This window comes from Zalophus californianus, chromosome 2 (genome assembly GCF_009762305.2).
Source record: "Zalophus californianus isolate mZalCal1 chromosome 2, mZalCal1.pri.v2, whole genome shotgun sequence".
In the NCBI taxonomy this organism is placed as follows: Eukaryota; Metazoa; Chordata; class Mammalia; order Carnivora; family Otariidae; genus Zalophus; species Zalophus californianus.
Window position 1 is genome coordinate 44,546,686 of NC_045596.1, and position 24,980 is coordinate 44,571,665.

The 24,980-nt window shown below is 42.1% G+C and overlaps 2 protein-coding genes across 23 annotated transcripts in view; one reads left to right on the forward strand and one right to left on the reverse strand.

The window, feature by feature from the left end:
• The window catches only part of CRACD (capping protein inhibiting regulator of actin dynamics), a 258,544-nt gene extending 246,911 nt beyond the window's left edge, over window positions 1-11,633 (forward strand). For 14 of the 16 annotated variants that reach the window (XM_027597477.1, XM_027597476.1, XM_027597475.1 and 11 more), the window contains 4 exons: window positions 5,802-5,992; window positions 6,578-6,740; window positions 8,512-8,668; window positions 9,112-9,250. In XM_027597477.1, coding sequence (XP_027453278.1) covers window positions 5,802-5,992; window positions 6,578-6,740; window positions 8,512-8,668; window positions 9,112-9,190 — 590 coding nt within the window. In that variant the 3' untranslated portion in view covers window positions 9,191-9,250. Of the gene's footprint in view, window positions 1-5,801; window positions 5,993-6,577; window positions 6,741-8,511; window positions 8,698-9,111; window positions 9,251-10,566 lie in introns of those variants that run through there. The other 2 variants (XM_027597481.2, XM_027597482.2) reach the window with 2 other exon arrangements.
• Window positions 10,291-24,980, reverse strand: part of AASDH (aminoadipate-semialdehyde dehydrogenase) — a 39,491-nt gene continuing 24,801 nt past the window's right edge. For 5 of the 7 annotated variants that reach the window (XM_027597492.1, XM_027597491.1, XM_027597493.1 and 2 more), the window contains 5 exons: window positions 23,115-23,907; window positions 18,300-18,463; window positions 16,730-16,852; window positions 16,127-16,258; window positions 14,207-14,683 (listed from right to left, as the gene is read on the reverse strand). In XM_027597492.1, coding sequence (XP_027453293.1) covers window positions 14,294-14,683; window positions 16,127-16,258; window positions 16,730-16,852; window positions 18,300-18,463; window positions 23,115-23,907 — 1,602 coding nt within the window. In that variant the 3' untranslated portion in view covers window positions 14,207-14,293. Of the gene's footprint in view, window positions 10,426-13,898; window positions 14,014-14,206; window positions 14,684-16,126; window positions 16,259-16,729; window positions 16,853-18,299; window positions 18,464-23,114; window positions 23,908-24,980 lie in introns of those variants that run through there. The other 2 variants (XM_027597497.1, XM_027597496.1) reach the window with 2 other exon arrangements.

The following is a 24,980-nucleotide window of genomic DNA, read 5'->3' on the forward strand; positions in this document are numbered from 1 at the left end:
GCTGAGACGGACACCCTTTCTCTTGACAGCGGAAACTGCAGTACGGTCCTAATGAGCCACGACGCCCTTAATCTGAGGCAGGGCCCGGGCGGGGACGGGGAAGACAGGTTTCCCCGGACGCGTCGCCTTCTCCCTGGGCAGTAGCGGCGCCCCGGTGGGAGGTCGGGACTTGCGGCCGCCGCCGCCGCCTGAGGAGCTTGGGTGTGGATGACCCCGTTGCGCGCAGCTTTGCGCCAACCGCCCTGCAGTTGCATCCCGGCCCCAGCAGCCTGGCCCTGCGAGGCCCCCTACGAGAGATGGCCGAGCAGCCGCCCTCGCGCGGGGCCGCCGCTCGTCTTTCTTCAGAGTAGCCGTGAGCACTTGCACTGGCTTTGGGGCCCCCGAGAACCATAAGCGAATACTTTGTCGGGTTCGTAGAGTTGGAGGTAACGTTCGGGTCACAGTCCAGGAAGTTACTCCCATTTCTCAGAAATTCTCCCCTGAGGTTTATTAGGAAACCCGTAAGCCTTCTCTCTTGTTGAATTGTTTAGGTGGATGGTGATTTTTGCTGAGAAAAGAGCTGTTTCCCCAGCAGTGCTGGTTTGGTTACTTGCCTTATGGCAGGGAGATCTCATTGTCCTTTTTAACCAAGCCTTAGACCGGCATGTAGCTCGGCAGCTGCCGGCCCATTTCTCCCTTATTTCTCTTTGTCCTGCTGATGAGAAGCCCGTTTTCAGTTTCTTCTTTGTGGTGGTGTTTTCCCCCTGTGCTGGGCCCTGGGGGACCGCCGAGGGGAGTCCTCCCACAAGCCCAGTAAGAGCTGTCCCTTAGTTCCCCATAGCCCCGCGGGACTCGTGCTGACAAGCCCCATTGGCCTTCAGAGCTAGGTGTTTTGGTGGGCCTGGCTCTTAGGTAGAAGTCTTAAAAGTTGGGGTACCAGATGTGGAGACAAATCCTTTGCTCCTCAAGGAGAAGCTAGGAGTTGTGAGTTCCCTCCCAGTTGGGGGTTATCGTACAGGGAGTGGATTTATGGTGAGATGGCGTCTCAGCTTCTCCAGCCTCCTTCCGTGTGGGGTTTTTCTCATTCACCCAATGTGTAGGAGTTGCTCAGCTAGTTTTTGGATTTCTTTTAAAGGGAATTGTTGCCTATGTAGCCGTATATTGGGTGTGTCCATGGGAGGAGAGGAGTTTGGGGTCCTTCTATTTCGCCATCTTGAACTGGAGCCCCATTTTCAGTTTTTGATATTATGATCTCGTCAAAGTCCCTCTCACTGTCTGGGGGACTCTTCCACTCTCCTTAGCTTCTCCCCAGAGAAATAACTCTGTTGTGCTTCTTTCTCTAGAGAAGTCCCTTTATTGTAATTTTCATACCAAAAACCGTTACTGCCCCTTTTTCTTTCCCAGGGTCCAGATTCTGGGCTGTTAGGTTCTGCTAACTGAATTTTTTCTTTATTTGCTAGAAAAGAAGCAATGGATGCAAGGTCCACATGCCTTGGGGGTGCTGTCTAAAGACCAGTGGGATTTTCCCACCCCACACTAGGCCAGGCTGACCAGTGTGTTGGACTGAACACCCCCATCAGAATAAGAATGTTAAAGCGTGGATCTCCAATTTCATTTGTTAATTGTGCACCTGTAGTGCTGTCATCAGCTAAAACTCCTGGAGCTCCGCTTGCATTTAGGGTGAAGTTCACTGAAACAACAGGCGGACATAAATCTGTGTTGCAAATCCTGGTGCTACTTTTTATTTTCTTTGGCCAGCTCCTCGACAGCTCTGCCTTCTTCGTAAAGTGGCCGGCAAAGAGCTTGCAGCTCCGCTGGTTTCTTCTGTTTGTATTATTAGTAGCCACAGTATGCTCGAAGCAGAGGAATGAGGACAGCGTCCCTGTCCCTCCCTGCCCGTGGTGCTTCCAGCTTCCCTCGGGGGGTCTGTAAATACACTGTTCCATGTGGCCTTCTGGTATATGGCCTGAGTGAGGATGTCCATGCCAGTCTAAATACTAAATATTAGAAAAGCTTGATTTCATTTTTCTTTTTAGATTTAAAAATATATCAGAAATTTTAACCTTTTCTTCTTTAGCCCCAGTGACTTCCCTTGCACACCCCCTAGGCACACACACCCTTTATTTTGTAGATCGCTACTGTAGAAGGAGATTTCCATTCCCAAGGCTGAGGCCAGTGAGAACCAGTCCATTGGTGGAGCCACTGGGAGGGCTTTGACTCTGAATCCACCCCGTGTTTGTCCTCTAGAGGTCATCTCATTCTGAAATTTCCACCTCTGTATGGTGGGTGGAATAGATATTTAAGTGGCCCTTTCTCCAAGAATTTACCTTTGGGAGCAGTGGTTCAAACTCTGTAGGGCCGGGATGTACTTGATTATATCCCCAGAACCCGAAAGAGGGAATCTGAATGGGCTGTGGTTCCCCTCGTCCACTGAGTTTAGAATGAGAGAGAATAGGTTTAAACAAATGTTTTACCTTGGCTCCTTCTATCCCAACTCTCATTTTTCTATGACCTTGTGGTAGCTGTCCGGGCCAGTTCGAAGTTGGTGATCTAGAACTTTACTTCAGGATATGAGAGTCGGCGCCATTATTTGCGGAAGGCCTTTGGGCAACCTGGGCTGAAATTCAGACAGGAGCCCCGTTTTAACATCCTCAAACGTTTTCTGTTTATCGATCCTCAGCTACAATCCAGACCTGTTAGACCCTTACACATACTGTGTTACAGCCTTTTTAAAGTCTGGTCGTTAACTCCAGAATGTGCTATTCAAGGGCCACAGTTCTAAGGAAATAAAAAATCTGGCTAGCGGTTTACCTTTTCAAATAAAAATAGGCAATTTTACTTTAAAGGTATTTTGACCCTTGTGATAAAACACCAGTCAAAATTGTTGTTCAGGAAACTGGCCAGTGGTTTTAATGACTTTCAGATGGAATGTTTAGTGTAGGGATTCCCTTTTACATAATAGCTTCAAATGGAAATCATTTGGATCTTGGCAATTTGGTTTTCAGACATTTTACAAACAGGTGTTACACTGCCACTGCCCTTGAGTAAAAAAACCTAAAATTTATTAAACTCGTTCCCATGTATCTAAAGTGTATCTAAAGCGTAATGCTTGAAGTGAATACCAGCTGACCCTTGAACATCGTGGGGGTTAGGGGCGCCAACTTCCTGCGCAGTTGAAATCCGTGTATAACCTTTGACTCCCCAAAACTTAACTATTAATAGCCTGTAGCTGACTGGAAGCCTTAGTGATAATGTAAACAGTCAATTAACTCATATTTTGTACATTAAAGACTGTATTTGTACAATAAAGTAAGCTGGAGAAAAGAAAACGTTATTAAGAAAACCATAAGAAAGAGTACATTCACAGTACTGCGCTTTTTATTTAAAAAAAAAAAAAAAATCCCCGTAGAAGTAGACTTGCGCAGTTCAAACCCATGTTCAAAGGTCAACTGTATTTTTAAATTTTTTTTGTTAACTAAAGATTCCTTAAAAATACCTTTAAGTTTTTTTTTAATACTTCTTAAGTGTGCCAGTTTTCTTTACTGTGTTAGATCATACCTGAATGTTTATTTGATGATTAGGGATAGTGTAACGACCAAGACCCATTATAAATAGGAATTCTCTTTGTACAGTGTTATAGATCTAAAAGGTATAGAAAAGCAGAACCTGCCCCTTTTTTGTGCTTGAATTCCTAATTTGATTTTACTTTGGTTCTTTCTCCTCAATATAAAGTCAAGTTGACTGAGAGCCCTGTTTGTTAAGGTTTTAGATCATCAAAGTGTAAACTTCTATTCGATTTCTGAAGAACAGGACTATAGTGAGCCCTTTTCCTTTGAGATAGTAAAGGATTCAGTGCCAGAAAGATTATCTCTAAAATGGCATGATTTTTACTTGCGGGAAAAGAAGGGGATGATTCTCATAGATATAAACAGAGCAGGTCTCTTGTAGAGCGGTTACTCCACGCCAAGCACTGTTGTGAATGTTCTGCCGTCCAGGATCTCTTCATCCTTGGGGCGGCCTGATGAGGCATGCGCCGTTATCATCTCTCCTTAGGGATTAGAAGACCTTAGGGAGGTTCAAGGAGCTTTTGTTTGACATGAGGTCAAACCCGGGGCTGCTCAGTGTAAAACTCTAATTACTCAACCTGTGCGGCCTACCACCTGTGCAGCGCGTCGCCCACGGTTGCACGGGGGGAGGCAGTCAGCCACAAGAAAAGCACAGACTGGAAATCGGAAGTCCTAGGTTCAGACTTCGGCCGGGGCGCTAACTGCTGGGTGACCTTGGGCATGGCACGCTCACACTCCCGTATGTCAGAGGAGAGCACTGGGCCAAAATCACAGTTTCCTGCTGCATCCCTCAGAGCCCTGTGCCCCCAGCAGCCTCACTAGGTAGAGCAGCCTCCCTTGGACCTCTTTCATCCATTGGGGTTCCGCATAGGATGTTTGGGCTTAAAAAGCGATAAATAAGAACAATAAATCAGATAACAGCCTGGGTTCCCTGTAGGCCTGAGATTTTCTGACACCGGAGATCTTATTTTTACTTCCATTTTGAGGGAAGGAAAATGCTTCTGTGTTTCTGTTCATCAAAGATGTTACCTCCCCACCCAGAGAAGTCTCTCAGGCATCGGTGCAGAGTTCACGTCAGGAAAGGACAGTTGAATAGTTCATGTCACAAGTTGTAGGGGGTGCGGGATCAAGATATGTGAGCGGTCTCACTGCAAACCTGCTTTTGCCTTTCCTGGTTCTGATCACAGTTCCATCGGGGGGATGGGGGGGGTCTCCACACCACCAGACAGTCCTCAGACACTACGTTTCAGCTGCGTTCTGACGCAGTCTACCTGGAGATGGCATCAGGCCTCACAGGTTAAGGACTCAGTCCCACAAGACTGTCCCTACTTCAGATGCCATTCCCAAGTCCAGGGCATCACATGTGCTTCTGATCAACTTAAATCAGAGATGCTCGTGACCCCCTCCTTGGGTTCAGTTAATTTGCTAGAGCAGCTCACAGAACTCAAGAGAAACATTTTGTTTCCTAGATGACCAGTTTATTATAAAAGGATATAATTCAGGAACAGCCAGATGGAAATGACACAGAAGGGCAAGATATGGGGAAGGGCATGGAGTTTCCCTGCCCCCAGAGCACACCTCTCCCTTCAAATCTCCATGTGTTCATCAAGCAGAAACTCCCTGAACCCCGTCCTTTTGGGTTTTTATGGAGGCTACGTGGGCACGACTGATTAAATCATCAGCCACTGGCAACTGAACTCAGTCTCTAGTCCCTCTCCCCTCCCTGGAGGTTGGGGGCGGGAACAAAAGATCCAACCCCTCTAATCACATGCTTGGCTCCTCTGGCCACCAGCCGCATCCTTGGTGTCGGTCCCAAAGTCATCTCGTTAACAGAGTAAGAGACACTTTATGCTGTCATCACTTACGAAATCCCAAGGGTTTTAGGAGCTCTGAGCTCTAGAAATGAGCACAAAGACCAAATATGTATTTCTTTTTAAAAATTTTTTTAAAGTTTATTTAATCTCTACACCCAGTGTGGGGCTTGATCTCACGACTCGGAGATCAAGAGCCACATGCTCTACCAACTGAGCCAGCCAGGTGCCCCCAAACATATATTTCTTCTAAATCACAGTATCGGGGCACCTGGGTGGCTCAATCGGTTAAGCATCTGCCTTCAGCTCAGGTCATGATCCCAGGGTCCTGGGATTGAGCCCCACATCGGGCTCTCTGTTCAGGATGGGAGTCTGCTTCTCTCAAATGAATAAATAAAATCTTTAAAAAAAAGACATCACAATACCACAATCTCTTTTTCCACAGAAAAGCCGGTTCTTCAGAGCAGGCACTCTTTAGATGGCTCCAAACTTGCGGAGAAAGTTGAAACGGTGCAACCACTGTGGATAACATTAGCACTGCAGAAGCAGAAGGGGTTTCGAGAGCAGCAAGCAACTCGAGAGGAGAAGAAGCAAGCCAGGGAGGCCAAACAGGCCGAAAAGCTCTCCAAAGAGAACGTGAGTCACTAGGTCTTCAGCTTTAACTTTGCCTTCCTTGAATTTGGCTCTCTTTTAGGTCACAAGGATTTAAAAAAAAAAAAAGAAAAGCTAGCTAGGAGTGGTGGAGAATACTTAGGTTTATAGCGATAAATAAACTGATCACCATTAAACCAGGGAAGTATGTTCAGTTAGTAATTTTCTTTGGTTTCCTTATTCTCTTAGGTTAACCTGACTTGGTAGAATCCGTGACGCCTAGCAGCAATCCATGCGCATAGCAGTTACACGGGAAATAGGGAAATAGAGTGATTGTATTTGAGTAGGGAGTTGGGAGGAAAATCAGGAGTCTTGCTCTGTGACCCTGATTTTATGGTCTGTTCGATGGTCCTCTCTTTGGAAAGTGGGTTTCCCTCTGAGACCTTTGAGCTGAGCTGCTCCACGGCTGGGGGTTACGGTTGGCCCCACATTGCTCCCACGTGCAGTCCCCACTGCTCCTTCAGGAGCAGAGGTTGGGGGCCGGCACGCAGAAGGCCCCACGGCCTTGCACGGTCAGTCTTTCCATGTCCTTCAGTTGATAAGACATGTGCCCTGACTCTGTCCACCCAGGTCAGTGTCAGCCCACAGCCTGGAAGCAGCAGCGTGAGCAGGGCGGGGTCCCTGCACAAGCCCACCACCCAGCCGGAAGAGAAGAAGCCAGAGACGGCAGCGTCCAGGCTTGAGCGCAGAGAACAGCTGAAAAAGGCCAACACCCTTCCTACATCTGTGACAGGTAGGGAGAGCAGGTCCACGCCTGGTCTCGCAGCTGCTTTCCGTCCTTGAGTGTGACCACAAGGTCAGCACACGCGGCCCTCTAGGGCCCAGGCTGCCTCACAACCCCGCACATCCACCCTTTGAGAAAGCTCATCTGATAAAGCCCACCGGGACTTCCCACCATCAGTGATGTGATGGTAAATGGCTAACAGTCACCCTTCAGGGAGTGGGGAGACCTGGGATTTGTAGCATTTGACAGTTTTCATGGGGTAAATCCCACTGTGGCCAGTTTCAAGCTCCCAGTGTGCTATCAACCGGTCCGATCACTTCCTCCGTGTTGAACGAGCCCTCTCCATGCCCCACTGCCTCTAGTCCCAGCAACATGAGGTTCACCAACTTCCTCCTACGAGGGAGACTGGAGACCGTGAGAATCATCTCAAGAAAGGAAGAGGCGAGATTATAATAGGATTTGGGGGAAAGGGTGAAGTTTAGGTAAAATTTAAGTGGAATGGGGTTTTGATGGAGGAGCAGGAGTTGTATATAAAAGGGGTTGACTTCAAACCTGAGATCAAGAGTAGACTCAGGGTCCTGTTTCCAGGCAAAAGTGGGACGGTCTCTACTCACTGGTGGGATTTCAAATAGCAAGTTTCTGACCAGCAGGACTTTAGAGCAAGGTTTTTCAGCTGAGTCCTTTATGAAACACTGCTGTTAATATATTCATGACACAAAAAAGACATTTTTAAAAGATTCTTTATTCTGTTAAAGTGATCCTGTAATGTTTCCAACTATTTCCTTGTTACAAATCACTTGAAGGATGGATAGGAGTTGGAACAAGCTTCCTCCCAGAGGTTAGCAGGGTGTCTGTTTTCCCTTCTGGGCAACCTGTGCCCTAGAGGGCTCCCACCCTGGAGACCTAGGCTGTTTTATGCCTTTGTTACCTGCTAGCTTGGGTATGGAAATGTAAAGAGGTCTCGCCCTTAAAGCCCTATATGCTATTTTGGTGAGGAGAACAACAACTATATTTTAAAACCACTTCGGAGCACTATGTGATTTCTCAAGAACCTTCATGGGCGTAATTTCATATGATCTTACACCCGAGACTTGAGGGTTCTAACCCTATGGGTGTGTCTGAGAGAGCATTCTTTCAAAATAAAATTCCAAAGTCAGAGATCATACCTTTCTCTGCCTGACTTCTGTGGCCGTGCCCAGAGAGTGGCTCCAGCTCACTGAAGCAAACCTTTGTTCTGATGTATTTGTCTTTTCCATCAGTATTTCCTGAGTTCTGTTCATGTGTAGGCCATTGCCACGGGTACTAAATAGGACGCAGATAAGTCCAGATTCCTCATCTTAAGAAGCCTCTAAGGTCTGGTACAGAAAGAATTGGGGGGGCAAGCCTGAACGTGGTGAGGGCTGGCAGGAGCCGGGGCCTTGGGCAGGGGGCACCCCGGGCCTGCCTGGTGGAGAAGGGTTAAGTTTTGACCTCACCAGTTCAATAAATTCAGACTGCTGGTTTGATGTTTTTCTTCATGGAACTGACTGGTTGGATAACTAGAACCACAGCATTTACCTTTTATTTCTTACCATGTAGGCATAGCTTCTGTGCATAAAAAATTAGGCTTCTGCACTGTAATTCTGTATGCAGTAGTTCTGATCACATCGCTTTCTTTCCCTAATTCTCACCAAAGATGCCCAATGTTTCACCGGGGTTTCCCTTCTGAATCTTGCACTCCTAATACATCAGAATGCGGCTCTGACTCACTCTTATCCTTTTCCTTCAAAACGCAATCCAGTGGAGATCTCGGATTCAGCCCCTGCCGCACCGCTGGTGAAAGAAGTCACAAAGAGGTTCTCAACCCCAGATGCTGCCCCCGTGTCAACAGAACCAGCCTGGCTGGCTTTGGCCAAAAGGAAAGCCAAGGCCTGGAGCGACTGTCCACAGATCATTAAGTAGAGTGACTTTTATCCACTCCTACTGCCAGTTACTGGCTCTTCTCTTGCCCTTGTTATTTATTTTTTATATGAGGTAAAGAAACCATGCTAGGGAAAAGCAGCATGTTTTATAGGCTCTAAAATAATGTTCAGAAACTGAATCGGTGGCATTTCTTGTAAAGAGTGTATTTGCACAATCCTAGGTCCTGGTACCTTGAGCTCTTCCTCGTTCTCAAGAGAAAGTTCCATCCGAGGGACCACATGAAGCAAAATCTCCAAACTAAGAACTTTTCATAAGAGCCTACCACGCCCCTTCCACAGCCCTTCCACACATACACGCCTACACACCATTTAGAACAGGACGTTTGCTCATCTTTGTAATGACTTTTTGATTCTCCAGCTTCTTTTATCTAGAACATTTACCCTACCATATGTTTGGTGGTTTCTTTCCTTTTCTACAGTAATGGCGAAAGAAGGGGTCATACAGACAGAAACAAGACGCCCGTTCTCCTGAATGCATTGAGTAACTGGGAATCCTAACAGTCTGGCTGCCAACTCTGCCCACGTCTGCTTTTCTGAATCCTTCCTGATCTGAAACCATAACACAGAAAGTGAATCTATTCACACTTCCACCACACTGATGTCCGACAGGTCCTGTCATACCAGTACTCTCCTTCAGGACGTGCTAAACATTTGGCCTAGTTGGCTCCTAGGGAACATTTTTATTTAGGATCATGAAGAAAGGAAGCCACAGATTCTCTTCCCAGCTCTGAGAATTCCCGACCTAGTGCAGTTGTTCTTAAGATGTCCTGGCCCCATCCCCTGCCTTCCAAATTCAATCCTGTGAGTCTGGGCCAGGAAGGTCTATTCTGGCAAAACTCTTCAGACCAATTCTGATACATCCCAAAGGAGAACCTTGGGATACACTGCTTCCAGGGTAATCTAGCTTTTAAAACTCTGAAGGGGAGGCTCATTTTACCCAAAGAAGTGAAAGGAAAAATTAAAAAACTATTCCCCCAAACCAGACATTTACTACAAGATAGGGGAGGCTGCTGACATTGAAGGTCTCTGAATATTCCCTTAGGTCTTTAGGGAAAATTTAACAGGAAGCCAAGATTTGGAGCCTGTGTACTAAGGACTTCTGTGGAAAGTTTCTTTACCATAATCGAGTAATTCATATTTAGAGTCAAATGTTCAATAGCATTTGTAATTTTGAGCATTCACCTTGCTACCTTTGAAAACATCTCCGAGTCTTAAGTGGCCTTGCTACTCAAACCGTGTGGTCCAAAGAAGGCACATGGCAATTCACAAGCATGAAGCACAGGCCTACCAGCCAACCCACACATTGCCAGTACTGACTTTATATTTCATGGTGTTGGCATATTCTCCTTTTCTGAGATTCTGACTCCATAATAGAAGTATACATCCTTTGCCCAGTGCATGGGGAACTGCATTCCTTTTCCCGCTCCTGCAAAAACACATCTTACCAGTATCCATCATCATTTTCCTCTATGCGGAGCTCATCTGACAGGCAATGTATTGTTGCTTTTCTGCCATTCGCCACAGAGAAGGCATTTTCTTGTCTGGAAACCATGGCTCAGCCTCCTGGTTAGTGGCACATACAGTCACGCGGACGGTTGTACTCCTGCAAGCTGGACTTAATAGTCTATATACTGGGTCTTCCAGCTATTAAGAATCAGTGTAACGAATTTTCTTTTGTTCCTGTGGGAAGCAGTTAATATTCCACTGCATGTTTTCCACACTGCTGTTCATTCCTAAACCAAACATGTAGGCATTTGTCAGTTTTCAGTGATTTCATTACTAACACAACACACTTTTTAATGGGAATCTTTCCACCTAGAGCCCTGGTATTATAGTGCTACGATAATTCTTAACTTTTTCTTTCATCCTGTCAGCTCTGGATAATACCCCAGTAAGGGTGGAGAACAGGGGCAGCAGTCAGGTCACTGATGAAGAATCCTAGATGAGCCCACCGCTCCTGGCTCACGGAGCACCGAGCACATACGAAGTAGGAGAAGATACCTCAGTTACAAAGTTTCTCTTAAAGTCTCCAAAAGTAAAAGAGGACGCTGCGGACAGCACGGTTGGTCGCAGCACCCCCAGCAACTTTTAAAGGGTACATGTTTAGTATTTCATGTAAAATAACTCCAAATTTGCACTAAATACCAATGAAGTGTTATTTTGCTTTAGTTGCGTTGCAGTCTTTTCTGATCAACAAACTATGGGGGAAATTCTGTAAAAAGACTTTTTTTTAAATGAATAATTGCGATGTTAAATTTTTTTTTTTTAACTTAAACATACACTTCTCTTGGCAAAGGTAACAGATTAATCTCTGTTCATAAACATATATATATAAAATGAGCTTTTTGTTTACTTTTTTAATTTTTCAAGTGCAATTCTTACACATTAAGTTATTTTAGCCAGTTATCAGCAAATTATAGTATGTATTGTCTCTTCTTGTGACATTTAGTTTAATTGCTTATTTTAAAGCAGAAACATTAGTTACAAGTGTCTTGCCATATTTTTACCAATAATAAAATTAAGTAGAAACGATGGAAAATAGTGTGATTTTAATATTATTTTGAGATTTTTGGTTTTGGTATAAAGATTTAATGTAAAATGTCCACTATTGAAGGAAAGTGATCTTTCAATAAAAAATACCTATGAGATCTTCAGCATTGACGTAATTTCCTTTTCAAGTTGAAGTTTTTGCCAATTTCAATGACCATCTAAAAGCAAGCTCATATTTACATAACTTTTGTTGAGAAAGAAACATTTAAAGGCATTTTATGTGCTACCTTCTATTTTTTACTAGATGTCATAAAGTAATGAGTAGGGGCAAATAAAATGTTTATCTCAATCCTAAATTGGAATTGAATGGTCTGCATCTCAGAGAAAATACCACCACACAGCCTCCTTACTCCACATGTGAGCTGTAGAACCCAGCGATGGCTGGGGCTGAAAGCCTGTGGGAAAGGCAGTTTCCGGCTCCACGCCGGACCTGCTGACTCACAGGCCTACACACCAGGGCACAATGAGTGAGGTGAGTGAGGCCCTCATACCTTGGGTGCCACAAAACCGATTAAGATACTGTTCTATTATTTTTTTTTAATAAAAATTAGTACTTGGGGCACTTGGCTAGCTCAGTTGGTAGAGCATGTGACTCAATCTCGGGATCGCTTAGTTCAAGCCCCATGTTGGGCTTAGAGATTACTTAATAAAATATAAATTAGTACAAATTCCACTGTGAATACCAAAATTTTAAATAAAGACAGGGGTATTACTGATTTGTTTTTGTGCCTCAGGATCCATACGGCTTAGTAAAGCACTCTTTCAGCCCTCTCAATTAGAATGTGCATTTTATTTTAGCAAGAGCTGCAGGTGGTTAATACACGTTAAGATTTAAACAGCACTGATCTAAAACTTGGCAGAAGATGCGCTCTTCTTTTAGCCAGTCTGTACCTCAGTCCCCTTTCTAGGTTTGGGGAAATCTCCCAGCTCATGGGTCTTGCCCTCCCCTCCCACCACCCCAGATGAAATGCCTGATACATGCTTTGCTGTACTCTCTCACGGGCACGGAACCTGTTTCACTTGAAACTGGAAGAGACTCTGCATTTATCTCCCAATTCAACTCTGTGTGGAAGTCTGGCAGTGGCGGGGAACGGTGTCTAGTGTTAGTAGAGCATTTAGAGCTTCAAGGACAGCAGCTTGTGTCTTCCCCAGGCCAAAGTCATGGTGATTTCAGGCATAATTGTTCCTGGCTGTAGAGCTCTAGCCCTGTCCCAATTTTCTAAGCTATTCAATATTCTTTTTTAAAAATTCTTTTCTGCTTAGGGGCGCCTGGGTGGGTCAGTTGAGCGTCTGCCTTCGGCTCAGGTCATGATCCCAGGGTCCTGGGATCGAGTCCCGCATCAGGCTCCCTGCTCAGTGGGGAGTCTGCTTCTCCCTCTCCCCCTCGCTTGTGCTCGCTCTCTCAAAATCCTAAAAAAAAAATTCTTTTCTGCTTAAAATAGCCTAAGTTGATTTCTATAGCTTGCAGCTAAGAATTCTGGCATGTTTGATATTTGGGACTTTACTGAAGAATAAATGGACAAATGAAATTGATAACATAGTATCAATTTTCTAGTAGAGAGGAAGGGAAGGTAAATAGGAAACATTTTTGTTACTTTAAGTGCTTTAGCACAAGTGTCTGATGTAATTATGCCCTAAATAGTTACTACTACCACTAGTGGCTAAATTCCTAATATTCTAGAAGAAAAAAAAAAAACTGCTTTATTACCTGAACTAGATCATGAAATTTCAAAGAAAACTGAGACATCTGTCCATCGATTTGAGTAATTTAAGTGATGTGGGAAAGAAGAACACGTAACTTCTGTTCCAGTAATCTTCACTACTACCACCCAAAACTTACTACCCTAATATACTACCCTAAAACTTAGTGGCTTGAAACAACTGCCATTTTATTATTTCTCAGGATCCTGTGAGTGAGGAATTAAACGTCTGGCATCAGGATAGCCTGAAAAGCTGGGGGTTGGCTGGGATGCCGAAGGCAAATGTGTGTGGCTTCACCTGTCCCTGTGATCTGGCTTTCTCAGGTTTTATAGCACAGTGTCAGGGCCCCTCCCTTCCCACATGCCTTTCCATCTGGCTGCCAGATTTTAGGTGGCAGCTCAGGCATCCCATGAAAGCAGAAGCTGCCAGGACTTCTTAAAGCTTAGGCTCAGAAGTGACAATAGTGTCACCTCCACTGCACTCTATTGGCTAAAGCAAACCACGGACTAAGTCCAAGTACAAGAGAATGAGGATGCAGAAAGGGCATAGCTCCCTGGAGGAGGTACAGTTCACTAGGGGCAACTTCGTGCCAGGCAAATGCAGCTATGAGCAAAGTGCTCTGGGACTGGAGAAGCAGCTCCAGCCCCAAACCATACATATTATGAGAAATCAGGATACTTAAGAGTATATAGGGTTTTTTCCCTTCCTGGTTTTCTTTATGTTCCCTTCCACCAAGCCAGTGAACAAAAAGAGACCTACAATCACAAAATCTAATAAATTGAGAAACAGAGGTACAAAAATATTCACTAACTTTTGTGTATCAAAAAATTGAAAAAAGAGGGTAAATCAACTTAAAACTCTACTATGAGAAGAGACAGATCTATAGATATAATACTGGTATTTTGTTCATTTAAAAATACTAAATAAGAAACCTAATTTGACAAAAAGATCCTACCTTTGAGAACCTTTTGTTACGAATCTCACTGTAAATAGGTAAATGGTGCATAACATCATGGACTAAGTTTTTAACCCACCAGGTATATTCTGATCTTCTTTTTCACAGAAGTCTTCTATGAAAAAGAAAAAAGAAAAAAAAAAAAAACCCAAAGTAGAATATCTGTAGCCTAATTCAAAGAAATTAAAAGAAAGTGGTACTAAATAAATTGATCTTTTTTGTCCTATAATACCTTTTAAAAGCATTTGTTGCTCCTACAGGAAGTAAAATATGATCGTTCTCCAATAAAGACAAGTTTCTTAGGCAAAATATAATCTTTAATATAAAATAAGACTATCCAAATGCTCTATAATATTTTCAGATGTCTCAGATAATCCAATAAGGACTGAACTTGATTATATTTGATAGCCACCCAACAAATCCAGACAATAAACATAATTATTTCTGCATCCAATAAGAAGCATTGATTCCCAGACCACAGGAGAAGAGAAAACTTCCCCAGGAAGTTCATATACACTTTGCAATTGTCCACTCTTAGATTCCAAGATCCACAGTTTCCCATCAGTAGATGCTGCTGCCAGCAACATTTCATTGTTACCTTCTTGGTAATGGAAAGCAAACGGTGTTGCATACACCTGTGAAGTAGTTTCAAATTTCCACTGGAGGTGACCTTTCATATTACAACAGTAGATAAAGCAATCATGGGAACCAAAAAATATTTCTTGCTCTGATGCTGAGGCACATGGGGATGAAAAGATTGGTTCACTGGTAGAGAACTGCCAAACCTGAAGGATGATAAAGACAAAAATAATTCATTCATCTAATGTCAATTCTCCTGTATAGTGAAGCTCTGTTCTTAACACAAATGTAAGCGGTGAAGGCTACTGAACTACACACACACACAGGAAATAATGGCTTCTTCTGAAAAGCATTCTCAAATTAGACTTCTGTCCCAGGGGTAAAGTCTAGAACAAAATACAATGGAGTCTTATTACATGAGTCACTGCTATGCACAACAGAATGAAATAAAATTAATTTTGAACCCCATTCAAGGAGGAGCTACTACTACTATGTTTAGAGATGCAAAGTGAAAGACAAAACTGCACTCAGTTTTCAATGTATCTAATTAAAAACTGTACCTTATTATATTCTCCCAATTGTAAGGAAAAAGAAGTGGGCTGAAAGGAAGAGTTTCTGTGCAAGAATTGAAATGAAAAGTTTAAACAAAAAGCTAGGAGTTGTGGGTTTGCCCTGTGGATATAGACTATCTGCTTATTTTAAAGCTACCACAGACAAACCTGTCAGCCAACATTTTGAAGAAAAGACAAGGAGGCCTAAGTGAAGTGAAGACCATGTTTGCAAATGCACAGTAACAGCAGCATAAGAAAAACAAAATGAAGTCAGTGGACATCTTCACAAAATAGGATTTGTACTCCTAATTCTGTCCCTCACTTGGACAAAATCACTTTCATCTTTCTATGGTTCATCCAAAAAAAAAAAAAAAATTGCCTCTTCTTCCTTCTTAGGAATCTAAGGTGAGAATATATTCAAACTATTTTACAAATAAAATAGTAAGTGAACTATTATAATAAAAGATTTCATCACAAAGTAATTGTCGCACAGCAAGAGGAAGTGCTAGGCTATGAGGGCTGAAAGTAGAATGAAAAGCACCAGAATCCACTTGGCCATGAATGGGCTAACTCAGGTTGGAACTTGTGCGCTCAAGACCACCAACCCCCCAGATCACACACCCAGCACCAGCTGTGCTAGCAGTGACCGTGGCCTGTGGATACACAAGTGGAGATGATGCTCCCAACAAAAAAGATCTCATGCTGCCCAGAAGAAGCCTCCCTGCCGATCATGAAGTTGCAGATGGGACGTCCATTCAATGCAATTTGGGTTATGCAACCTATTTCCATTTTCATAGAAAAAGCAGGGGCTTCTTTAAATGTTCAAAACCTCAACAGAAGTTATAATAAAATTGGCTAAAAGCTGGTAAAGGTTTTAAAATTAGAGGAGGGCATGGCACAAGTAGAACAATGCTTGAGTAGACTCTTCAATCTACTATCCCATCATGCAAAAATTAAGAAACCCACTGTTTGACAGTTAAAATCAAACTAGTTTTCAACACTGAGTTGAATGATGATGTTTATAAAATTTTACTTTAGTTGTCACCAACTATCATGACTTGGAGAAAGATACATAAAATAGAACCAGAAATTTTTCACCTGTTCTCCAAAGTGAGTAAAGCAGAGTAAATTCCCATCCACACAGCCAATACAAACATACTGCAGGCAACACCGTGGAGAAGAAAACAGTGGTTTTCCACAGGAATGTTTCCAAACTCTGTTCCCAGTAGCCTGCCATGGGCAAAAAGCAATTCACAGCATTTAAGTCATTCTACTAATCAATTACCCTTTATAAAACAAACATATATCTCCCAGAGGCAAAGCTATAAACATCAGAATAAGCTATAATGGTATGCTGATGTCATAAATGAAGCTAGTACATATACCCAGCTATAAAATTAGTGCTCTTTATGAGAGCTGAGATAAAAACTTACAATAAAACCAGGAAATAATTAGTATATAAGATCTATCCTCAAACCATTCTAAGTTCGAATATCATTGAGAAAATTCTGCCAACTTAAAAAACATAAAAGACACACACACAGAACTTCTATTTTCTCATCTTTCTAGACTTCATGTCAATCATTTTTAATGAGTTCTGGTTCAGTAAGAGCTCGGCTATATCTAATTAAAAACTTTCAAATTGCAAAAATAAAACATTTAAAAAATAGATAATAAAATCAATACATATTTTATGCCTACAGGATTTATAGCCAATAAATGTCCTCCCAGTGTAGCCACATATAAATGTTGTGGAATCAGGCTCAAACAAGGGGAAGAAAAGACCGTTCCTCCACATTTTAACTTCCAAACACACTTCTTTTTCTGCAAATAAGAGAGCAAATTAATTGGTTTCTGTTGGTGGTTAATAAATCTACATGTCCTAATCCTCGTGATACATCTATTTAGTTAATGTAGCTTTTTATTCTTAGTATAAAAGTAATATAGGCTACTTGTAGAGATTTAAGTTAGTATAAAGAAGACAAGGTCCACCCAGAGACAACCACTGTTAATAGTTTAGCATTTTCCCTTTTGATCTTTTTGGGACATACACAATATAGTTGAGATCATTCTGAATATATACTTGGTATCTAATTTTTTTTTAAGATTTTATTTATTTGAGAGAGACAGAAAGAGAACAAGCAGGGAGGAGGAGCAGAGGGAGAGAGAGAAGCAAACTCCCCACTGAGCAGGGAGCCCAACGGTGGGGCTCAATCCCAGGATCCTGGGACCATGACCTGGCTGAAGGCAGACGCTTAACTGACTGAGCCATCCAGGCCCCCTTACTTGGTATCTACTTTAGCTCACTTATTTGGTAAAATTCTTCAGATATTACTTTAACGCATAATATCCCATTTGAAGATAAAATAATTTATCACTGAAAATTGTTTAGAACTAATTTCCTGGTATTATGAACAACTTAGGAATAGACATCTTGGTGTAAATACATGTCCATGTCTCTGGTTTGCCAGGATAGAAAAATTTTACTTAATCAAAGGATATGAGGGGCACCTGCATGGCTCAGTCAGTTAAGCGTCTGCCTTTGGCTCAGGTCATGATCTCAGGGTCTTGGGATCAGCCGGGAGCCTGCTTCTCCCTCTGCCCCTCCCCCTGGCTTGCACTGTCAAATAAATGAATAAAATCTAAAAAAAAAGGGGGGGTATGAAAGTTACCTGTGGCCAATCTGTTTTCCTCAGAGGCTTCACTAGTTACAACCTCCCCCTACTCTCACCAGCATTTACCATACCATTCTGATCTAATACTATCTGTTTCTTCATTACATAGTTTTAAATTTTCATTCCTTTGATTATTAAAGGTATGAAACATTTAAATATATTTACTAGGCATTTCTTCTTTGGGGTCTTTTATGTTTATATCTCTTGTTTTTTTTCTATCTGGGTCTTTATAATTTGTTTTTGTTCTTTATTTCCATTTATTCTTATCAATTATTCTTAACCATTACATTTGCTTCAAATTATTTCCCCAACTTATCAGGTCTTACTGATATTTTCCTTTGTGACTCTTTTCTATTGTCAAGACAGTATTCTAAGTTCTTTATATTTAAGAACTCTGAGTAGCAAATTTATTTGTGAAAATCTGGTTAGGAAGTTAAAAATGTCTTCAGATATTAAGACTGTTAATTAACTCATTCTTCCCAGACCACAATGCTAAACTTAGGGAATAGTTAATATCTGCTCCCTTAGTCAAGAGCACCTGACAGTTTCACACTCTTCTAAGCTTATGATAAGAAACTGATGAGGTGAGTTCTTACATAAATATCCAATGCATATGCATGCTGGTCGTGAGATCCAATGTAAAGGAGTCCTGTGGTTGGATCCACGGTTGCTGAGCTTTTGACAGCATCCTCAGTAGGAAACATCCAGTATTTTTCTCCACTATTACTTTTCAGAACATAGACTAATCCATTATAACAGCCTGTTGGGAAACAAAATAGAAAAGATGAGATTTAAATATGTCACTGGAAAATAATTCTTTAGCCTAAATCATGACAATTTATATTTGATGCTCTTCACGTGTACATCTGTGTTCAGCTCAGATTTAAATTTCAGCAATGTAAAGCAGAAACCAAACAGTAACCACTTATAAAAAATACTTATTTAGTAGGTATACCTTATTTTGTTTAAAGTACCCTAAAGTGCTTCACTACTGAGAAAACACTCTCCACTGCAGTGGAGAGAGGCTTTGACAGACCCAGAATCAAATCTCTTCATGGCCATCCTGGGGAAATTACCCAGCATCACTGAGCCTCAGATTATTTTTCTGCGGCATGTGGATACATCTACTCCTTAATGCGATAATTAAGATAATATGGATAAGTACCCAGTGCATAGAAGGTGTTCAAGAAATGCTAATGTTAACAATAGCCAGCCTTCACTGAGCTTTTACCTTGTGAAGTGTTCTAAGAATTTTACATCTATTAATTCATGGAATCCTCCCAGTGAGGCAAGTGCTATTATATTTGCATTTTACAGATGACAAAAGGAAGCACAGAGAGCTTAAGTTACTAGGGTAAAACTATCCAGCTGACGTGGCAGAGCGAGGACTGAATCCAAGAAGTCAAGCTCCAGAGCCCATGTACTTTACTACAGCAAGACTGCTTCTCCCAAACTGCTGCAATGAATGGGAGGCTAGGGCAGCAGTCCCTAACTCCGGGCAGCCAGAGTAACCCAGGGGGAAGCAGGAATGCTCAAAACCTACAAAGTGAAGATCACTCAAGTTCCCTGCAGTGCGTGTAAATCAGGGGAAGTTGACTTTGGGCACTGGCCCACCATTCTCTCCTCGGCTCTGCCTATGCTTATTACCACAGCTGCTCACTTAAGGCCCAATTCCAGAATAACTGTGGTGCTGTTTTCTTTCGAGCAGTTACTACTTAGTAGCAAGAAAGTGGTCTGCTTAGTGATGGTGAAGAGAAATGTCCTACACAGTGCAGTACCCCACGACTCAGCTGGGTAATGAAAAATTTCTTTCAGTTCAGTTCATTTCCAGAAGGAAATCTTTGTGACGTTGGGTTTGGCAAAAATTTCTTGGATAGAACATCAAAAGCATGGTCCATAAAAGAAAATAAATGACAAACTGGACTTCATTAAAATTAAGAACTTTGGGCGCCTGGGTGGCTCAATTGGTTAAGCAACTGCCTTCGGCTCAAGTCATGATCCTGGAGTCCCGGGATCGAGTCCCACATCGGGCTCCCTGCTCAGTGGGGAGTCTGCTTCTCCCTCTGACCCTCTTCCCTCTCGTGCTCTCTCTCATTCTCTCTCTCAAATAAATAAAATAAAATAAAAAAATAAAAAATCTGGAAAAAAAAATAAAATTAAGAACTTCTCGGGCGCCTGGGTGGCTCAGTCGATAAGTGTCTGCCTTCAGCTCAGGTCGTGATCCCAGAGTCCTGGGATGGAGCCCTGCATCAGGCTCCCTGCTCGGCAGGAAGCCTGCTTCTCCCTCTCCCACTCTCCCTGCTTATGTTCCCTCTCTCGCTGTCTCTCTGTCAAATAAATAAAAATAAAATCTTTTAAAAAAATTTTTTTTAATAAAATTAACTTCTCTTCAAAAGACATGATGTTAACGAAAGAAAGGGGGGGGAAGCCACAGACTAGGAGAAAATATGCAAAATATCTATCTGATAAGGGAGTTGTATCCAGAATACATAATATTCTCAGAACCCAATAAGAAAACAAACGTAACAAAAAACTAGGCAAAAAATCTGAAGAGACAGGTCATAGAGGATACACAGATGGCAATTAAGTTCATAAAAAGAAACATCATTAGTCACTAAGGAAATGCAAATTAAAACCATAATGAAATACCACACCATAACAATCTGAATGGCTAAAATAAAAATATTTTCAAATTCACCATGCCAGGTGTTAGCAAGGATGTGGAACGACCTCTCACATATTGATGGTGGTAATGCAAAGTGGATCAGTCAACTTGGAAAACATTTTGGGCATTTTTTACTAAAATTATGCTTACTGTATAATCTCCACCTCCTAAGTACTGACCCAAGTGAAAAACTTATATTCACACAAGATCCTATTCACAAATGCTACAGTAGTCTTATTCATAATTATCAAAAACTGGGGGGAAAAAAACTGGAAATAACCCACATGTGAATGGACAAAATCTGGTATATCCACACAACAGAATACTTCCAGCAATAAAAAAAAAAAAACCTCTTGGGGTGCCTAGGTGGCTCAGTCAGTGGGGCGTCCCATTCTTGATTTAGGGCTCAGGTATTGATCTAAGGACTGTGAGACTGAGCCCCATGCCTGCCTCTCTACCATGCCCCCACCCCGGCTCACATGGGCTCTCTCTTGCTCAAAAAAAAACAAGCCTGTTGATACAGGCAACAATATGGATGAATCCAAACACATATTAAGTAAAAGAAGCCAGACTCAAAAGCAAAAACTAGAAAAAGCAAAACTAGAGGGACAGAAAACAGATCAGTGGTTGCCTGGGGTTAGGAGTAGGAGGAGGGATGACTACAGAGTGACACAGAACCTTTTGAGTAATGAACTCTTGATTGTAGTAGTGCTTACGTGACAGTACACATCTGTCAAAACACAGAGCTATAAAGAGGGTAAGTTTTACTGTATGTAAATTATATCTTAATTTAAAAATGTTGGGGCACCTGGGTGGCTGAAGTCAGTTAAACCTCTGACTTTGTCTCAAGTCATGATCTCAGGTCCTGGGATAAAGCCCCAGGTCGGGCTTCCTGCTCAGCAGGGAATCTGCATCTCCCTCTGCCCCTCCCCCTGCTCATGCTTGCTCTCCCTCTCAAATAAAGAAAATCTTAGAAAAAAATGTTTGAAGTACTAAGTGACCACCATGTGCCACAGGCCTTGACTCTTGGGCTACAAACAGTAACTTACATGAGCTGACTTTCAGGATGGGAATGACACGTGTGAGCACATGGATCACTAAAAGTTTCCTGTAGCATATGTTTCAAAATGTACATGGGCAAGAGGGAAGGATCAAACTCAGATTCAAGTAGATACCAGCTAGGATACCACAAGTAGGGAGACATACTCCTAACCGCTTCACACAAGAATCGATAAGCAGATAAAGTAAAACTTTATGTAGCAGAGGAAGTAAAGAGAACGGTAGTCAAGGAGAGGCATTACACCTGGACCCCATATTCTTAAAGTCACATACCTTAGTGAAACTGAATAGCAGCTGGTAGCTAACACTTAATGAGTCAGTACCTTGCAACGTATCAAAGGATTCATAAGCAATGATCTCACTTCACCTTCTCCAAAGCTCAATGATGTATGTGGAATTTAAGAAACCAAACAAATGAGGGTGGCGGGGTGGGGGGTGGAGAGACAAACCAAGAAACAGACAGTTAACTCTAGAGAACAAACTAATGGTTGGGGTGAAACAGGTGATGGGGATTAAAGAAGACACTTGTCATGATAAGCACTGACTAATATATAGAATTGCTGAGTCACTATATTGTACACCTGAAACTAATGTAACACTATGTTAACCATACTGGAATTAAAATAAGAAACTAAAAAAAAAAGAAAGCTCTATGATGATTGTAGTGGTTTTAAAATCTGTCCACAAATTCTCTGATACTCTTCCTTTCAAGATCTGGAGGCTAAATTCCCCTCCCCTTGAGTATAGGCCAGGCTCAATGATGTGCTTCTAATGAACAGAAGCAAAAATGATGGTACGCAACTTTGGAGACGAAGGCATAGAAGTACTGCATTCCTCCTCTCCCCCTCCCTCCACCTCTCAGAGCACTCACTCTGAGGGAAGTTAGCTGCCAGGTTGTAAGGACACTCAAGGTTGTGAGGCCCACATGACAACAAAGTCTGGAAACAACAAAGCTGGAAAGCTTCCGGTCCCAGCTCGAACCAGCTCGGAACTGAAGCCTTCTGCTGGCCGCAGTATGAGTCAGCTGTCCTGGAAGTAGATTTTCTAGCCCAAGTCAAGCCTTCAGATGACTGCAGCCACATGGGAAACGCTGAACCAGGACTTCCAGCTAAGCTGCTCCTTTCTGACCTCAGAAACTGGCACGTGTTTGTTACTTAATCTAAACCATTAGGTTTTGGGACAATTTACGGTGCAACATGTTTTATTTATTATACCCATATACTCATAAGAACACATGAGGTCCTAAGAGGTTTCAGCAACTTGTCAAAGTTCACAGAGCTGAGAACAGTTTTAGAGCTAGGCTCAAATCCAGAGACTAGGACCCAAGGCCCACACTGTGAGTTAGCATGTGGGTAACCATTATTCTTTTTTTTTTTTTTTTTAAAGACTTTATTCATTTGACAGAGAGAGAGCTGGAGAGGGAACACAAACAGGGGGAGCAGGAGAGGGAGAAGCAGGCTTCCTACAGAACAGGGAGCCTGACGCGGGGCTCAATCCCAGCACCCCGGAATCATGACCTGAGCCGAAGGCAGACACTTAACGACTAAGCCACCCAGGCGCCCCAACCATTACTCTTTAACAACCACCAAACCCACCATACATAAGTTTTTAAATTTAACTTGCTCGTACTAGCATTATCATATGGTAATTAAGTTTAACTCTATAAACCTCAAATTCAGAAACTTACCTACTACAATAAAGTTTCCACACTTAGATACACACGCTGAGGATTCAATTCGATCTCCCAAAATCTGTTCCCATTTCACCTTCCCAGAGTGAAGGTCAATTGCCATCATTCTGTGAGAATGGGAGCCAATGTACACAGTTGTGGATGACTTATCAATAGCGGGGATTACAACTAGAGGTGAAGCATCCACGCATTTGCCCGTGTCTGACTTCCATCTCACGTGTAGCTCCATTTTCTTGGCTGCTGTTACACATGTTCCCTCTTCAGAAACTTCTGCAACATGGGATGGATCTTTTGACTTGCCAGTAAGAGCTGGAGGATTTAAGCTTTTCACATTTTGAATATTAGTCTGTGAAATTAATTCAGAAGAATGAGCTGAAGAGCAAAGTCCTAACTTAGTTAAAAATTTAGTATTCAGTGACAAAAGCTGACTCCCTCTGCTCACTGCAGTAAAAGCAGTTAGCTCGTTGTCACAACTTAATGTCATAACAGATTTCTGATGTAAAGATTTTCCACTGGTTTCTTCTTGATTAATGTTGCTGAATTTTCTTTTTGTGGCATAATTCTTGCTAAATACCAGATCTTCATCTGAAAACACTGTTTGAAGGACGTGATTGTAAATCTCTAAAATGGAACTGCTTAGAATAATTTCCAGAAGCCCAGGTACTGATGTGCCAACTAGTTTCTCAATCTCATTGAGGAGCCGTATGGACTTTAAGGAATCTCCACCACTATTTAAAAAGAGTGACTCATCAGGAACCTTCAAAGGATCTTCTGAGAGATTCAGAATAGACTATAGATGAGAAAAGGGAGAAATACGGTGAAGTAAAGGACTAAAACCAAAACAATTCAACCAATTTATAGGTAATATATACAGCATAGTACTTACATTAATGATATGAACAAGATACACAAAATAAATATTTTGATAATTAAAATAAACTTTAAAGGTATTTTCTTTTTAGTAAAGGAGACGATCACCATGCTACCAATTTTGTCACAAACTCACTCTAAAACTACAAGTAATATTTCCCTTTAGAGCACTTTTCCTACCCATAAAATAGCAAGTGGAATTATAAAAATATGATTTACTAAAATATAAACTCCACAAAATACTAATATCTGATATTTCTATAATATGGGAACAGTATTTATATTCATTCGCTTCACTAAATCAAAATTATATTCCAAGAATCTAAGAATGAAGTGAGACTTATCAAGCTATCCTTTACTTTCAAACAAGACTATACAATTACATCCTCTTTTCAGAACCTTCAGAAAGCTCCACATTTTATCTAAGAAAAACTGTACTGACCTATGGTTGTAATATATACGTATTTCAAAATAAATTTTTTATTTTTTTAAAGATTTGAGAGAGAGAAAGAGAGAGAGAGAACATGGGGGGAGGAGCAAAGGGAGAGGGAGAAGCAGGCTCCCCGCCGAGCAGGAAGCCCAATAGGGGACTCAATCCCAGGACCCCTGGATCACAACCTGAGCCAAAGGCAGACACTTAACCGACTGAGCCACCCAAGCGCCCCTCCAAATAAATTTTTTAAATTGTTTGCTATACATATTTCTATATATGCAAACAGTCCCCAACTTAAAATGATTTGACTTAAGTTGTTGTTGAAGTAGGCTCCATACCCAGTGTAGAGCCCAATGCAGGGCTTGAATTGATGACCCTGAGATCAAGACCTGAGCCTAAATCAAGAGTCAGATGCTTAGCACCCCTTAAGATTTTTTAACTTCACAATGGTGTGAAAACAATATGCATTCAATGGAAACTGTACTTCAAATTCTGATCTTTTCCCAGTCAAGCAACATAGATCTCCTGATGCTGGGCAGGAACAGCCAGCCACAGCTCCC